General features: G+C 44.8%; 1 protein-coding gene across 1 annotated transcript in view; it reads right to left on the bottom strand.

Moving 5' to 3' along the window:
• Positions 1-1,441: 1,441 nt before the first annotated feature.
• LOC137570336 (cytochrome P450 2K1-like) overlaps positions 1,442-18,576 on the bottom strand; it is a 48,151-nt gene continuing 31,016 nt past the window's right edge. Inside the window, exons 6-10 of the mRNA XM_068278982.1 lie at positions 18,084-18,260; positions 15,356-15,494; positions 11,546-11,730; positions 5,304-5,445; positions 1,442-2,097 (exon numbers count right to left, since the gene is read on the bottom strand). Coding sequence (XP_068135083.1) covers positions 1,919-2,097; positions 5,304-5,445; positions 11,546-11,730; positions 15,356-15,494; positions 18,084-18,260 — 822 coding nt within the window. The 3' untranslated portion in view covers positions 1,442-1,918. The remainder of the gene's footprint in view (positions 2,098-5,303; positions 5,446-11,545; positions 11,731-15,355; positions 15,495-18,083; positions 18,261-18,576) is intronic.

Below are 18,576 nucleotides of genomic sequence, written 5' to 3' on the forward strand. Positions count from 1 at the left end.
ATGGCCACGACCAGGGCCGCACATTCTGCTTTTGGAGGGGCTGATCGACTGAAGAGAGAAGTGGGAAATGATGCTGAGGGGCCTGAAGAACATAAGTGGGCTGTAAAAAGTCAGTTACAGTTATGTAACTGGCCACATTACCATTCACTTAAAAGATCTTTTAAGCCTGAAATTAAAAAATGAAAGGAACATTTTGAAGATATAAGACCACAGTTGAAGATAAGGGGCTTGATTCACTAACCGACGCTAAGTGTTAGCGCCGGAGTGAAAAGCCACTTAGTGTGCCTTATTAGAGTTAAGGGGCCTTATCAGAGTTAGTGTGCCATATAGAAATAAGGGGCCTTATTGGTGCCTTATCATAGTTAAGGGGCCTTATCAGAGTTAGTGTGCCTTATCAGAATAGCATAGGCCTAAGGTGCGCATAAGCCTACAGCACCGCCCGTAGCCCCTCATTCCATTCAGCTGTAACCTTCCCTATTCAGGCCCTTGTTGGCGGGGTCAGCGCAGATGCAGTAAGTCCACGGGGTACACCCACACTCCCGAGGGAAGACATACCGGTGCGCTCTGCCACCAGGTACACAAGTAAACATACTGCGCATGCACGCAGTATGTCCGGTTCAGGTGACCACACGCGTTGGCTACATCTTCCCGCGGGAGTGCGTGCGTACCCCCACGGACTTACTGCACCTGTGCCAACCCCGCCAACAAGGGCCTGTTAACGGGGCCAGTTACAGCTGAATGGAGATGGTCGCCGGGTCACGGAAGGTGTGGTAAGCCTATGCACCCCCCCCCCCACACACACACACACAGGGCATCAATTTCCGATTTGGTTCAGGAGTCAGGACTAAGGTATTCTTTAAGGAAATTTAAAACAGCTCCCACAATTACTAAGTGGAGGACCAGGATCGACGGTTTTACTGGTTGTGGAAGTAAAAAAAAGTATATTAGTAAGGTCTTACTATTTAGTTTCTACTGCCTATTTTGTCAAGTTTACACTCTGGGAATCTTTATGTCTCAAATATGGCATACTCCTTTTGTTGCTTGAACATGCAATATATTAGTATTTATCCTCTGTAATAATGATGCTTTTGAAATATGAAAAATTTAAAAAAGGTACGTAGATAGTGACAAAAACATTATATATAATATATATATAATATATATATATATATATATATACACATTATCTATAAACACAGCCACTAGCAATGTACACAGAGGTAGATGCTGCTTGCTTGGCATTTGGAAGCAGACTTTTTTCCCACACTGCAACAAGGTTCACAGAAAGGAAACTGTCATGACCATGGTCATGACATCACACTGTGGGAGGGGTTTCACCACTATATCAGCTATTCAGACCCCTCTGATGGTCAGTTCTAGAACATGTAAAGAAGTGAAAAATGAAGTTCTATTCTGGGTTATCCAAAGTCATAACATCCGAAGTTGTTTAGGTGATACATTTAATGACTGACTGTACAAGATTTCTTTGCAAGCTTTTGAAGCTTCACGTTTCTTCTTCAGGCATATTTCAGAACTGGATCAGAACTATACAAAGTAGTGTTACATACAGAAGCTTATACTGTATATTATTTTTCTAGGGTATACAGCAATCTAACGCCATGTTACAATCTTCCTCATTTTGAAATGTAAAGGATCTCATGAAAGCCTAGATCTGTTCACCCTGAGATCATCCTGGGTCAAAGCTCCTCTTTACCGCTGGGAATACATGGCTCGATTCTGAGCTGATTCGATGGTTAGATAGATAATTTCCGACAGGTTTCATTTGCTTGAGATGTTTACAGTTGAAGTAAAGTTGAAGTGCCAAACGATATTCCGGTACAGCTCATGATGACATTTAAAAAAAAAAAAAAAAACTTGGTCATAGCTGTTACTAGTAAATCTTCAAATGTTCTGTTTTCTAGTTCCGAGGTAGAGCACAAATCATGTGACTCTGAGGAGGTGTGGACAATCCCACTGCAGGGGTGAGATCTAGATCAGCCCCGGGAGGGGCCTGGAAGGTGAAGTTTTGCAGCAGTGATGTAAAGAAGAGAAACAACTCGATTTTAGCCAAGTTCTCACCAGCGCAACTTCTCTTGCCTGAAAAAAATGAAAGAAAAAGAAAACTCATTATACAAGTAATAACCACCCATCGGGCTTGATTCACTAAACCGTGATAACTCATAACTTTATGCGCGTGTTAAATTCACGATTGCGCACAAAAACGATAGCACGGCCATGATATGAGTTATCACAGTTTAGTGAATCAAGCCCATCATGTGCTGTTAGAGCTCGTTCGCATCTAGGGTGTTTTCAGCCTTTTTTTCAAGCGCAGGCAATTTTTTTTTAAAATCGCCCACAAAACGCTTGTGCAATGAATCTCTATCAGAAGGTCAGAGCCGGGATAAGGTCCTCCAGCACCCAAGGCAAGGCTGAGACACCAAACTGCGCTCCCCCCATCCCTCCCACCCCAGCTGTCACATACTGATTGATATTAGACTAAGAGGCCCCCCCAGGGCCCCTCCCTCCAACCCCCGAACACCTTAATCTCTAGTTATCTGGCTTGCAGTCGCTGCCATGTATCCCCCCTTTCCTTATTTCTCTCTGCTTCAAATACAATAGGAGAATGATAGCTGAGTGAGTTGTGCGCCCCTCCTACACTGCGCCCTGAGGCTGGAGCCTCTCTCGCCTCTGCCTCGGCCGAGCCCTGGAGAAGGTATATATGCCTGTACCATTTTTGGGGCGATTCTGCTCTGGAAGGTATAGGAAGAGCGCTAAACGCTCACAAAATCGATTTGTGTGGCGATTGCGTTCACAATTTTAAGAATAAATACATTGTATTTATTATTTTCCGGGTCAAAGAGTTTACTTCCTGACTCGCATCAGGGAGTGAATTAAAAAATCGCTCTCCAAAAAAAACAAAAAAGCACGCAGTGCGTTGGCAATAGTGTTGGGCGAACACCTGGATGTTCGGGTTCGGGTCCGTTCGGCCGAACATGGGCCAGATGTTCGGCATGTTCGGCCCGAACCCCGAACTCAATGCAAGTCAATGGGACCCCCAAACATGTCGGTTTTGGGGGCCCTATGGGGTCGCAGGCATAAGGGGGGAGCATGCCCCGATCGCGGGGGGGGGGGGGTCGGAAATTCCCCCCACCCCCTCCGCTAGCGCTCCCCCCTCTGCCCGCTTCCCCATAAAAAAAGTTTGCGGAAAGTTACCTACTAGTGCTGGGCTGGCTGGCTGGCTGGCTGTGGTGAGATGGATCATGAGTGGAGGAGTCCGACGAGTCTAGGATCGTCACGCGTACCCTCGTATGCGTCATCACGTACAGGACGTGAGGTCAGAGAAAGGGCAGAAGTACCACAAGGGTACTACCGCTGAACCGCCCGCTGCCCGGCCTCAACGCGGCTCCTAGACTAGTCGGACTCCTCCACTCATGATCCATCTCACCACAGCCAGCCAGCCAGCCCACCACTAGTAGGTAACTTTCCGCAAACTTTTTTTATGGGGAAGCGGGCAGAGGGGGGAGCGCTAGCGGAGGGGGTGGGGGGAATTTCCGACCCCCCCCCCGTGATCGGGGCATGCTCCCCCCTTATGCCTGCGACCCCATAGGGGGGCCGTATTTGGGCGAACAGGGCCCTGTTCGGCCGAACAGGGGCCCTGTTCGGCCGGGCATTGAGTAGTTCGGGCGAACCCGAACTAAAAGGCCGAACACCATCAGGTGTTCGGCCGAACTCGAACATCACCCGAACAGGGTGATGTTCTGCAGAACCCGAACAGTGGTGAACACTGTTCGCCCAACACTAGTTGGCAAGTGCCGGGTGGCGCTAAAAAAGAAATGAAAAGAAAAAAACTGCACAAAATCGCTTGCATTTGCGATTTCAATTTTAGATGTGAACAAGGCCTAGCAGCTGCACTTCCAACATGAACATGGTGCTATTGTTTATTGGTTGCACTTTAAAATGGCCAGTTTCACTAATTAACATGAATCATCATCATCATCAGAGAACAATATAGAAGCTTGTTAGAGAACAAAATAAAAGCTTGGTAAATGAGATGTTTGTGGTACCTTTTGCAAAGAACTAGGGGACATGGTCTACACATGGAGGGAAAACAAGTTTTTGCCATTTACTTTTACTTTTGCCATTTACCATTACTAGGAAAGGTTTTTTTGCAGTAAGAGTGATATAAATGTGGGATTTGTTACCACAGGAAGTAGTTATGGCAAATGTTATATCTTTGCTTGAGGGGGGCATATAAGCTTTCTTCACATTGAGAGCCATCCATGGCTATAATTACTATAACACCTAGGCCCTACACCATGATCCTGGCACAGGGTATTCATGCTGCTGCCTGTGATTAAATAGTACAGATGAGGAAAACTACTAACAAGATTCCCTGCTTTGTGCAAGTGATTACTCATGCATGAAAAGGGAATTATTTAGGCTGTCTGTAGAAAACAGATTCAAAATTAAAAAATAAATAAAAAAAGGTGCAGTTAGTGCTTACTGTCACTTCTGGAAATACATGGTTAGCTGTTGATTGAAAAATGAATCTCATTTTTAAAGGAACACTATTGATTAACAAGTTTTTGAAACTGAGATGGGAAAAGTGTGTCTAAGTATTGCTGTATATCTTTACCTGCTTATCTATTCCTTTAATGCTATCAAATGCCTTTCACAATTCACAGATGGAGAGTGGGGAACCGGTGAATCATGAGGAGAGGGGGGACTCCCTCTCCCTACATCTGTTAACCCAGTGTGTATTTTATATCTTTAGCAAATGACAGGTCTCACTAGCTTACTGCACTGCAGCTGCTTGTGTATGTCTGAGGAGAATAATGCACTGAGAGAAGAGGAAATGTATCTTGTTATGTTCAGCATAACATAAACATTTGTTATTGAATGCAAAACCTGATACCAAGGTAGCATTTTCATACTAAAGGTTTATTTTTGTAAAATAATATGTAGTCTTCTGAGATAACTTCTGCAGTCTTCTGCAGAAACCAGCACTGAATGTTTCAAATTTCTCATGAAGCACAGACTCCCCTTTGCTGATGAGTGGTTCCAATGCAGCTAAAGCCTCCACACAACAAATTACAGCTTTTGTTTCTGATACTTAACATGAAAAGTGGGGAATGCTTACACAGCTACTTAGACATTATTTGTACATCATCATTTTAAAACACTTGGTTATTGATAGTGTTCTGTAAAGACATTTATATGCAAAAATGAAAGAGTAGAGTTCCTCTTTAAAAAATGTTCTTTAGCATAAATAGGTTTCGATTATAGCTGAGAAGGTGTAATACCTGCTGAGAAAGGCAGGAAGGCCTCTTTTCTCATGAACTGTCCATTGGAATCTAGAAAATGCTGAGGGTAGAACTCTTCTGGCTTCTCAAAGTGGGCCTCATCCCGCAGAACTGACGCCAATAACGGTATGATATGAGTGCCCTGAAATAGATACCAGTTATTATTACAGTATATGAAAGGGTTTTCTTTTACCATCTTAATTACCTTTATATATCTCCCTCTGTACAACAACATAACATAGAAAGAGCGTGTTTAAAGTGAACCAGAGACAAAGCACCCTCATGTATTTTACCATATAGGTCAGTGGGAACATTAGAGAAAACACCTACCATGCTGTCTGTTTCATTCTGCACTGCACAGCTTGTTTCTTACCAGACCTGATAAAATCCCCGACTGAGCATTCAGTCTGGCTTTGCTATAATGACTCAGCTATAATGATTCCTGAGCAGAGCCAACAGGGGGCAGGCTTGGACTTGAAAAGACACCAGAGAACACAGACTGAGCTATAAATATTCCTGAGCAAAGCCAGACTGAATGCACAGTCAGGGATTTTATCAGGGCTGTTTAGAAGCAAGCTAAACAGTGAAGAATGAAACAGAAAGCAAGGTAGGTGTTTTCTCTAATGTTCCCACTGATATATATGGTAAAATACATGAGGGTGCTTCATCTCTGGTTCACTTTAAGATTTACGGGCCATTCACACTCTTCATAGTGAGTGTTGCATGTCGAGTATGTGAAATGGCATCACCATGGGTGCGGGGTGGTTTGGCAATATGAATTAATACTGTAGACTTGCATCAATGCTTATATTTGAGGGCGGCATTAATTGCTATCCCCCCTCTGATTCATAACTCATAGGGAGAAGTCATTTGGGTTCCAGCAGTCACCAGATCCTCGACCTACCCGTGCGTGGCCGCGCACTTTAGCATTTCATGCTCGGAACAACACGATTACGATGGGGTAACCCGAGAATCCCAGTGATGTACTTCCTGTCCAGCAGTGAGTATGTCACTGGGCGAGGGGCAGCGATCAGTGGAAAGGGGTGTGTGCAGGGGGGGGGCACTATGCATAGGACCCTATCGGCGCACTCTGCAGAAGGGTCGTATGAATGTAGTTTTTTTGCGTTGTGGTGCGATGCGATGAAGGTGGAGCCTCACACTGCAAAGATACGGCCGGGTGTAAAAGCAGCCTTAAAGGACCACTATCGCGAAAATCTTAAAATGTAAAATATATGTAAACACATACAGATAAGAAGTATGTTTCTTCCAGAGTAAAATGAGCCATAAATGACTTTTCTCCTATGTTGCTGTCACTTATAGTAGGTAATAGAAATCTGACAGAGCCGACAGGTTTTGGACTAGCCCATTTCCTCAAGGGGAGTTCTCAGGGTTTTCTTTATTTTCAAAAGCACTTAGTGAATGGCAGTTGCTTCATCCAACTGCCAAAAAATGTGTAAAGTGAGCGAGCTGGGAGACTGGCCAGCATCCTTATATAAATCATTCATTCAATTTATAAAGAATAAAGGCCATGCTGAGAATCCCATATGGAGAGACTAGCCTAAAACCTGTCACTTCTGTCAGATTTCTACTACTTATGGCCCATACTCACGGGCTACAATTGTCGCCGCAACACGCGGCGCGCGCGTGTTGCGGCGACAGGTCGCCCGTGAGTATGGGCCGTCGTGCGGGCGCGCACCCCGAACTGTCGCCCGTCGCTGATGTCGCCAGGCGATTGAAACTTTCAATCGCCTGGCGACAGTCGCCGCCGCACCTCCGCCGCAACTGTCACTAGTCCGCATGAGTACGCGGACTAGCGACAGCAACCTCCATTGAGAATGCGTTTACAGATATTTAACATTTTAGGATTTTCGCAATAGAGGTCCTTTAAGCAAAACTGAAGCTGCACAAAAAAATAAAATAAGATAAAATAAAAATGAGTAACTCACCAATGGAGAGAGAGGACTTTGGATCACATAGAACCTTCCCAGTCCTCTCTATGCCACAAATCGTTCCAGAGTTGTCCTTAGTCCTACAGTAAGCTACTCTTTTGCAGTTTTTGGAAGTATTCGAGTCGTCCAGTGCTTCAGAAGACGGGCACATGACATCTGTACATGCGTGAGCCCAGAGTCGTGTGTGGCAAGCATGGATACTCTCATCATTAGAAGTTCTCGGGGGACACAAATACTTCCAAAGTCTGCTGCAAAATACACTTCCAGTTCTCAAGGTGGCCACTAAAGGTCCAATTTCTAGTGAAAAATCGTTCGAGCAATCAGAAATTCTGATTGGATTGGTTGTAAATGATCTCCATTGATGGGCACAATCAATTACGAATGATTATAAAAATAGTCTTCCAATTGGATTTTCGTCAAACCGAAATTCGGATTTTCTTGTTTGTTGGGATAGATATGAAGCAAATATTGGTTTGTTGAGGGTGTAGTGAACGATTTCACTTCCGATCAGAATTATCTGATCACTCAAACGATTTTTCGCTACAAATTGGATCGTTATGGGCCACCTGCCCACCTTTAGACATTCCGATTATTTGGTTGGATCAGAAGTTAAAATCTGCCCATAAAGTAAGTACCAGGTATTAGGATTTAAAGAGACACTGAAGCGAAAAAAAATTATGATATAATGAATTGGTTGCATAGTACGCATAGTTACTAGAACATTAGTAGCAAAGAAAATATTCTCATATTTTTACTTTCAGTTATATAGTTTTTTTTTATATAACATTGCATCATTCTCTAATATTTGCAGTTTACACTCTACTGACTACTGAGCATTCTAAATTATTTTACAGAGCAGGCCAGTGAACTTTTGAACTGTCCTCTGCAAGAAAAACAAAAAACAAAAAAAAAACAATGCAGTGACTGACAATTGAGATAACAAGAGGTCTCTAAAGTGGTGGAGCTCAATGCTTTTTTTGCATACATAACAACTGGAGTTTCTTAACTCTTCCTGTACTGGAAACAATATTAGATTTATGTCTCTGCTCCTAATGTTTTATTTCTTAGCTATACTACACATACAAATCATTATATCATATATATATATATATATATATATATATATATATATATATATATATATATATATATATATTTTGCTTCAGTGTCTCTTTAATAACACAAAAAGAGTAACAGATTGCCCAGCAAGCTCATGGTGAACCATAAGGCTTCTTGCACACAGGGGCGTTACAGGCGCACGTTAGTGCAGCCTGTAACGCTCCCCCAACGCACAGCAATGTAACACAAGTGGGCTGTTCACACTGCCCACGTTGCATTACATTGTAACGCAGCAAAGTGCTGCATGTTGTGCGTTCTACGCGGCTAAGCCGCATTAGGTTGTTTGCACATGCTCAGTCATGTTGGGGAGGAGGGGAGAGCGGCTGGGCACATGGCTAATTAATATTTACTGCACTCAGTGACGTGTAGTGTTTACTTCCTGGAGCGGCCGCTCTGTGCGGCGATTGGCCGGGCGGGACCATGTGATGCCGCATGCGTCCAAGAGTATGCATCACGGCATCACAGACGCCAGAGTGAGCTGCACAACGCGGCTCACTCCGACGTCCACACCAGAGAGCACCAGGCTTGCGTTAGGGGCACATTATGTACCCTATAACGTCCCCTAAACGCAATGTCCTGGTGTGTAACTAGCCTAACTCCCAGGAGTGTGTAAGGGGCTACAAAGGACCAAAAAGCCAGTCAGTATTAGCAAGCTGACGCATCTTTGCATTTCAGCGGTTCAGGAGGTGTGTTTAGATATCGGGGACAACAAAGAGATGATTTGCATATTCAGCAGTGATGCATTGTGGGAGACACCTCATATGCTCACTCCAACCTGAATAATCACAAATATCTTCTGTTTTAAGAAGGCAACACAAATAGAGATCATAGAGTTTTGTGTCTTTTAAGTAGTATGTTGGAGTGTTTCTAGCAAGTATAGCAAAACATTTTATAGCACCTAGAGACTGAAATGGTAATATTTAACGGCATTTCATTACAAAATGTCTCGTGTAGCGATTAAACATGTTACATCAAAACTTTTTGTACTGGAGCAGCCCTTAACCTCCTGGGGGATACAATTATATCGCCCAGGAGGTGGCGCAGCACTATTTTTTAAATTTTTTTATTTTTTAAATCATGTAGCGAGCCCAGGGCTCGCTACATGATAGCCGCTGTGCAGCGGCATCCCCCCACCCCCTCCGATCGCCTCCGGCATACAAAGCAAACAGGAAATCCCGTTCAGAACGGGATTTCCTGTTTGGCTTCCCCCGTCGCCATGGCGACGATCGGGATGACGTTATCGATGTCAACGACGTCGTGACGTCAGAGGGAGTCTCGATCCACCCCTCAGCGCTGCCTGGCACTGATTGGCAAGGCTGCGCACGGGGTCTTGGGGGGGGGGAGCGGCACGGCACGCCGGGTAGCGGCGAATCAGCGCGGAGCGGCGGCGATCGCTATATACACGCAGCTAGCAAAGTGCTAGCTGCGTGCAACAAAAAAAAAATTATGCAAATCGGCCCACCAGGGCCTGAAAAATCCTCTGTGGCGGCTTACCCCGAGCTCAGCTCGGGATTATCCCCCAGAGGGTTAAACCAGGGGTGCCCATTAGGTAGATCGCGATCTACCGGTAGATCGCAAAGGACTTCAGGGTAGATCCTGACCTCACTACATTTTCCATTCTGTAAATACAAGTGTGCTCCTGAAATTGTACATATTGTACAGATCGTATTGACTTGCTAATTTTTTAAAGTAGCTCACAAGCCGAAAAAGTGTGGGCACCTCTGCCTTAAAGGGGAACTTTAGCCTAAACAAGCATATTGTTATTAAGTTACATTAGTTATGTTAATTAGAATAGATAGGTAATATAATCTTTTACCCACCCTGTTTTAAAAGAACAGGCAAATGTTTGTGATTCATGGGGGCAGCCATCTTTGTCATGGGGCAGCCATCTTTTTGGTTGAAAGGAGGTGACAGGGAGCATGAGACAGTTCCAACCATCCTGTGTCCTGATTACCGCTCCCAGCTGCACACACTAGGCTTCAAATCTCAAATTCAAAATGTCAAAAAATAAATAAAAATGTGCACCAAAACAGCAGAACGAGAACAACAACATCAGAAATCCCATCATGCTTTGCACAGCATATATAAAATGAAGAGCAGAGAGCGTGCATCATCCATCCAGACTTGTACATTTATTGCGTATGAGCAAAAACCAGTGCAGGTACAGTACGGTGCATAACATAATTCATCTGTGTTACATGTTTTGTGCCTTATTCATAATTGGCAGACTTATCTGTATTCCCGTATGTAGTCCGTCAGTAATGGAGGTGGGAGTGTGGGAGTGAGATGGGCCTACAGTGGAGCGCAGCGTGACCAAGCGTCCAGGAGGACGCGAAACGGCCGTCGCTAGAAACTCGCGCGAATTTTCCGCACCGCACTTCACGCGCAGTGCCCATTAAGCCCTATGGGACTTTGCGCGCGATAATCAGCACAAAGCGGTGCTAACTCAGCGGTGCAAAGGTTATCATGCCTAAAGTCTTTTAGGCGTGATAACTGAGTTATCACCGCTTTGTGAATCAGGCTGTATGTCTTCAATACTTTTTGCCCTAGACCCTGAACAAGCATGCAGCAGATCAGGTGTAATTTTTGTCAGATCTGACAAGATCAGCTGCATGCTTGTTTCTGGTGTGATTCTGCAGGCAGATAGCTCAGCAGGGCTGCCAGGTAACTGGTATTGTTTAAAAGGAAATCAATATGGCAGTCTCCATATCCCTTTCACTACAGTTCTCCTTTAAACAATACAAGAACTGCCAGAATAGACCATTGCACCTGTGAATTAAAGAATCAACTTTAAAGTTAAACTGGACCTGAACTCTTGCACAGGACAGAAGGAAAACACAGAGAAATGCACCCTGTATGTATTTAGAGAGTTTAGCTTGTCTAAATCTGTGACTGATCACAAGTGTAAATTGATCTATCAACGGTGCCAGCTCAGAAATCTTGGCAGCCTCGGCAGAGTAGCTAATTTGTAAACACAGGATGTTAACCCTATGTCTCCTTCCATGAAAGCAGGAAGTAGACACACTGAATATTTATTGCAGGATTTGTATCCGCTGTTTTTTTTTTTAAAGGCTATTATGCTGTTGTTCTAAGTTCATGTCCGCTTTAACATAAATCAAAGAATACAGAACTGGTAGCAGCACCATTTTTTTTACCTGCGTCATTCATACTCACTTTTGGTATAACGTATCCCCTCATCTCGACATCTTCTGTCGTCTCGTGGGGCAGGTTGTTTGGTATGATGTTGGCAAACCTTTGGATCTCATGAATGACGGCATCTGTATAAGGCATTTCTTTCCTATGGAAGGTCTGTGGCTTTGAAGATCCAATCATCTTATCAATTTCTGTCTGGACTCCCTCTGTTATAGACACACAGGAGAACTTCATTCAGACCTGTCCTTGTTTGCCTGCCATGTTTCAAGGCAGCAAGCCTGGCGTGATCGAAGAACGGGGAAGCCACTCTGTGGCCGCCATCCTGCGTTAGGTGGTCGCACCATTGCAGAGTGGTCAAAGGACCACTGTCGCGAAAATCCTAAAATTGAAAGTACATGTAAGCATATACAAGCAAGAAGTACATTACTCCTAGAGTAAAATGTGCTATACATTACTTTTCTCCCATGTTGTTGTCACTTACAATAGGTAGCAGAAATCTGACAGAACCGACAGGTTTTGGACCAGCTCATCTCCTCTTGGGGGGGGGGGGGGGGGTGTTTTCATTTTTTTTTTCTTTCAAAAGCTCTCAGTGAATGGCAGTTGCTCCATCCAACTGCCAAAATGTGTGAGCAGGGAGGCTGGCCAGCATATCTGAATACATCCTTTTCAAGGAGTGTCTTTATAAAGAATAAAGGCCATGCTGAGAATCATCCATGAGAAGATGAGCTGGTCCAAAACCTGTCGGTTCTGTTAGATTTCTACTATCTACTGTAAGTGACAGCAACATGGGAGAAAGGTAAATTTTGGCTCATTTTACTCTGGAAAAAACATACTTCTTATTTATATATGTTTACATGTATTTAATTTTTTTTACACTTTTTTTGTAATAGTGATCCTTTAAGATAATATGATTTGTTTCTAGCCCCATACACATCTGATTTTTCATTACCTAAGAAAAAGTTATGTAGGTTGAGCTGTGCATCTTTTTATGGTCTAGGAGACACTAAGAAACTGCCTCAATTCTAATGATAAAAGATGATACGTAGACACTCCAGGTAATCAACTTGCTAAATTCAGAATATAATTTACTTCCTAGGCTCCAAGTAATGTTTGCTCAGAGGGTACTTATGTTGGACTGAGGCTCAGGGAGTACTTTAAAGAGGAGCTCCAGTGAAAATAATGTAATAAAAAAGTGCTTCATTTTTACAATAATTATGTATAAATTATTTGGTCAGTGTTTTCCCATTGTAAATCTTTCCTCTCTGTGATTTACATTCTGACAGGTGATGTCAGTGGAAGGAGATGCTGTCTGCTGTTTTGACAGTTGGAAACAGCTGTGCACAGGGCCGGCCTTAGGTTTCACAGCGCCCTGAGCGTAACCAGATTTTGGTGCCCCCCCATTAGTATATCTAGCAGCATAAGCATATTCCCCCTTTAGCGTAGGGAGGTTGGGGATGGGGAGCCTCACTTTTTGCTGGTCAGTCTTCTCTTCTTAGGGCTCTTTCACACTACATGCAGCGGTGAAAGGCTAAAACGCTGCGTTTTGGCTGCAGGCGTTTTCAAGGCGTTTTGAAGGCGTTTTAACGCCTATACATTACAATCAATTGTAATGAGAAACGCCGCGGTAGGCCCAGAAAAAGCGCCTGGGAGTGTTGAAACGCAACGCTCCAAAACGCAGCGTTTAGTGTGAATGGTAAAATGAAAGTCTATGGACTTTCTTTTACCTAGGAAAACGCCAACTTCGGCCGTGGCGTTAAAACGCCGAAAAAGCCCTCTGGTGTGAAAGGGCCCTTACTGTCTGCAGAGCAGTCTGCAGACTTAGTGCCAGTGTAGGTGCCAGGATTCTGGGAGCAGGAGAGGAGAAGGTCTCGTCACTCAGGACATTGTCACAGGGCTGGTGGCACTCGTGCTGCGCGCTTCTCTGCAGCAGCGTGGGGCTGCGCCTCCGTCCATCCTGATTCCTGACATATAGCTATAAGTCCCCCCAGTATAGGTAGCCAGGCATAGGTGACCCAGTAAAGGTAGCCAGCTATTGATCCCCCCAGTATAGGTTAGCCAAGTAGGTGCCCCAGTATAGGTAGCCAGTGCAGTTGCCCCAGTATAGGTTAGATAGGCATGTGTACCAGATATAGGTTAGATAGGTAGGTGCCCCCAGTACAGGTTAGATAGGTAGCTGCCCCCAGTGTATAGGTTAGATAGGTAGGTACCTGCAATATAGGTTAGATAGGTAGGTACCTGCAATATAGGTTAGATAGGTAGGTACCTGCAATATAGGTTAGATAGGTAACTGACCCAGTATAGGTTAGATAGGTAGCTGCCCCCAGTATAGGTTAGATAGGTAGCTGCCCCCAGTATAGATTAGATAGGTAGGTACCGCCAGTATAGGCTAGATAGGTAGGTACCCCCCGTATAGGCTAGATAGGTAGGTACCCCCAGTATAGGCTAGATAGGTAGGTACCCCCAGTATAGGCTAGATAGGTAGCTGCCCCCAATATAGGTTAGATAGGTAGGTACCCCCAGTATAGGTTAGATAGGTAGGTACCGCCAGTATAGGCTAGATAGGTAGCTGCCCCAGTATAGGTTAGATAGGTAGGTACCCCCAGTATAGGCTAGATAGGTAGGTACCCCCAGTATAGGCTAGATAGGTAGGTACCCCCAGTTTGGGTTAGATAGGATCTAACTCCTGGATCCAAGCGCCGTTCTCTTGCCGCTGGTCTCCCCCTGTACATAGCTGCTGATACACAGTAAACTTCCTGTTTACAGGAAGTTTAGTGTGTATCAGCGGCTATGTAGAGGAGGAGACCAGCAGCAAGAGAACGGCGCTCGGATCCAGGGAGGTGAGTCGCTCTACTTAATGCTTCCTGCTGCACTCTGCACTGTGCATCGGAGGGGGCGCACGGAGGACGGCCCAGGAGAGGAAGGGAGGGAGAGGTCGGGCCGCCCTCCCCGCAGCTCCCTCTCCATCACGGAAGCCGCATGGACCTGTTCGCCCCCATCTCCCTCAGCAGCGGCACCAGGGGGCGGAGCGCGACGGACCCAGCTGGGCAGCAGCGAGACAGGCGGCAGGAGCGCCCCCCTAGAAGCCGGCGCCCTGAGCAATCACTCAGGTCGCTCAGGTCAAAGGCCGGCCCTGGCTGTGCACATCTATTTCCCACAATGCAATGAGGTTCGCAGACAGGAAACTGTCAGGACCATGGTCCTGAAATTACACGGTGAGAGGGGTTTAATATCAGCCATACAGACCCCCCCCCTAATGATCCGTTTGAGAAAAGGAAAAGATTTCTCACGGGAAAGGGGGTATCAGCTACTGATTGGGATAAAGTTCAATTTTTGGTCACGGTTTCTCTTTAATGTCTCATTTTACTCTTCAAGTACTACTCCCCCTGACAAGCTCTCCACTTGCCCCATTGCCCTGTGGAATCTTATCTTACCTACAAGTTGTTCTCAACTTCTCTCCTCCACACATCTTTTTCGCTAATTTCCAAAATATGGCCCCAGTTGTAACGTATGGTCTGCAAACCAGCCTCTGCTATTCTTCACTAGAAGCACATCCTCACATTTACATATACAGGACTTTCCATGGGCCTCTTCTTTCCTCTGGAACTCACTCCTACAACAAATGTGCCACTCTCCAACTCTTAATACATTGAATCACAGCCTTAAAACTCTTCTTTTCAAGCAAGGGTTCAAGTTTATACCTGTTTTTACAGGAAAAGCAATGCAGCTCCACTGTGAACCTAGCCTTAGCCAATTTTGGCAGCAATGAATGGTGACAACTGTACTTTATATGCATTCAGTAAAACAAGATTTAAGTTGACAGTGAGCTCTTACTCTGAATATCTGGGTATTTCATCATTAGCAGAAGTCCCCATCGCAGAGTGGTGGACGTTGTCTCTGTCCCAGCACTGAACAAGTTGCTTAAAAGTACAGTTAAGTTCTCATCATGGAAGTATGTAGGAATGGTCTTCTCCTGGAATATGCAGAAGAAATAACATTCAACAACTCGATAACATCTCAATTATTTATCTTGGAAAAAGGGTGACTGAAAGGTGACCTGATTAACATATATAAATACATCAGAGGACAATACAAAAGCTTGGCAGATGAGCTTGCTGTTCCTAGGGTTGTACGACGAACAAGAGGACATGATCTGCATTTGGAGGAAACAAGTTTTTGCCATCTATTTAGAAAGCGGTCCTTCACAGTGAGAGTGGTTAAAATCTGGAATATGTTACCTCGGAGTAGTTATGGCAAACTCTGTATCTGCATTTAAAGTGGGTTTGGACGCTTTCCTTGCGTTAAAGGGCATCCACGGCTATAATTATGGCTATGGGCTCGATTCACAAAGCGGTGCTAACCCAGTTAGAGACTTTAGGCGTGATAACCATTTTTATCATGCCTAAACTCAGTTTAGGCATGATAAATTTAGGCATGCTAAGTTTAGGCATGATAAGTTTAGGTGTGATAAGTTTAGGCATGCTAAGTTTAGATAAGTTTATTACGCGCGCAAAGTCCCGCACGCAAAGCAGCGCCATTAAACTCTATGCAAAGTGCACCAGACTTTGCTAGCGCAAAACTTTTGATCAGCTGTGCACTGCGGTGCTAACCCAATTGGTGCTTAAACTTATCACGCCTAAAAACTTATCACACCTAAACTTATCATGCCTAAACTTATCACACTTAAACTTATCACACCTAAACTTATCATGCCTAAACAGAGTTTAGGCGTGATAAAGGGCTTTTCACCAGGGTGCTAACTGTTAGCACCGCTTTGTGAATCAGGCCCCTATAAGTTGATCCAGAGATTTATCTGCCAGCTGGAATCGGGAAGGAATTTTTCCCTTTTAAGGCTAATTGGCCCAGTCCTTGTAAGGCTTTTCGCCTTCCCTTGGATCAGCTGAGATATGTGCAGGTTCAGGAAGATGTTTTTTTTTCTTTCTGGTTGAACTTGATGGATGGAAACTAACTATGTAACTATATACAGGGCCGGATGTGTACTCTTTACCGTCCAAGGTCACTGTCACCACCTGTTCCCTTTCAGTATAGGTAGCGAGATAACCCCCTCCCCCTTCCCTCCAGTATAGGTAGCCAGATGACTCCTACCACCTTCCCTCCACTATAGGTACCCAGATGACCTCCCCCCCCCCACTTCCCTCCAGTATAGGTAGTCAGATGACTCCCTTAATCCCTCCTTTTCCCACCCCCCTTCAGTATAGGTAGCGAGCTCGCCTTCACACCGCAGCAGCCATCAGTGTCAATCATTTCTCCACTCGTCTCCAGTGCAGAAGCTTCCTCTTCCTTTCCGTCTCCAATACTGCCCAAGTCCATAGCTGATGGCGACAATGCAAACGTGCACAGAGAGCAAGGTGGCTGCTGCACAGGCGGCTAGCAGCAGAGTGCCGTGGTCAGGCACTCCACCTAATCTCCCTGCATTGCAGCATTTGCAAACTTGCAAATGCTGCACCAGTTTAGACTGCTGCTTTGGTGTCCTTGCTCCTGTGGTGCCCTAAGCCATGGCCTAGTTGGCCTTGGCCTAAATCCGGCCCTGACTATGTAATAACATAAGCATCAGCGTTCAAAATGAACCAGTATAATGATGAATAGATTATTGCATACACATCTGCATATGCATCTAGTCTAGTAAATGTTGGTGACAGCCAGTTAATTCCAATTCCCCATGCCCATTGTTATATTTTATATTAAACTAGTCCTCAGACCAATTTAATAATGGGCGCTAAGTTGCATTACCCGTGCACCTGCTCGCCTGGCTATGGGTGTGCCTGGCCACACACCCACCCACCACCCCGCTCCAGGCTAAGGGCAGCCGGTGGGACACCTGCCCGCTCCAGGCCACATACACACCTGGCACCCCGTGTGCATTCCTGCCCAAGGCCCTGTGCCTGTGCAGAACGAATTTGTCACACGCAGACACAGGGAGAAAATATTTAGGGAGTTGAGGATGGCTGAGAACTGGAAGGTTAGTGGAATGAGAACTGGTAACAACTGAATAGTTATCACTTGCGTCTTTTCTCCATTTGCAATGGAATCAGTCACAAGATGAGAAAACATCTCCTGTGAGTAAAACTTTTTTTGATAAGGCAGCCGGTAAAGACCACCTCGGCCAACAATGTAGCGTGGATCTAGTGCATGTACAGTGGCTTCCTGGTGTCTCCTAAAAAAAAAACCATCGTGCTGAATCTGAGATTGCTAATGCGTTTGAGGACAGCATCGGGCCCCAAACTGATGCCCAAGGTATCGAATCCTGGTGCCGGTGACCCGGCTGGACCTAACCAGCAGCGAAACCAAAAGTCACCAGACAAAAGACTTAATAAAATACCAAGCAAAAAGGAGGTAAACAAGCCATATACCACTACATAACAGAAAAAAAAACAATAATTCTCCATAATTTTCTCAAATCAGGAAATTAACATTTTTTTTCAAAATACATAATAAATACATTGAATAGTTATTGTTTTTCTACAGAATTAGATCTCGAAATATAGAAATGTAATACCTCTACCAAGACACAGGTTTGGCATCAGTTAAAACATCACAGTACCTCTTTCTGTCGGATCAGGTATGCATCCATTAGACTCCTCTGGTCATTCCTCTCCAGCTGGTCTACACGGTTTTTGAAGGTGTTTATTAAGAATGACTTAAGTTCATCAAAATTTTTGACAATGATTTTATGAGGCCCAGGAACCCATCTCAGTACTTGTGGGTAGGTGTTGTAGAGCTTGAAGAGGGAAAAAAAAAAACAATTTAATTAGTGGAGGAAATTTAGATTTAAAGTGAGATTACACTCAAATTTTATCTGTGGTCTAAAGGTGCGTACACACGCATTACTGTAATGAACGATGGGTCCGTCAGACTAGTGTTGATCGAACACCCAGATGTTCGGGTTCGGGTCGGCTCGGCCGAACATTGTCCAGATGTTCGGTATATTCGGCCAAACACCAAACCCTACGGAAGTCTATGGGGACCCGAGCCGTGAGGGGCCGCAGAGCTGGAGGGATAGCGGGCAGGAAGGGGGTATTGGGCCTAGCGGCAGG

The sequence above is a fragment of the Hyperolius riggenbachi genome, chromosome 4, assembly GCF_040937935.1.
Source record: "Hyperolius riggenbachi isolate aHypRig1 chromosome 4, aHypRig1.pri, whole genome shotgun sequence".
NCBI classification, from domain to species: domain Eukaryota; kingdom Metazoa; phylum Chordata; class Amphibia; order Anura; family Hyperoliidae; genus Hyperolius; species Hyperolius riggenbachi.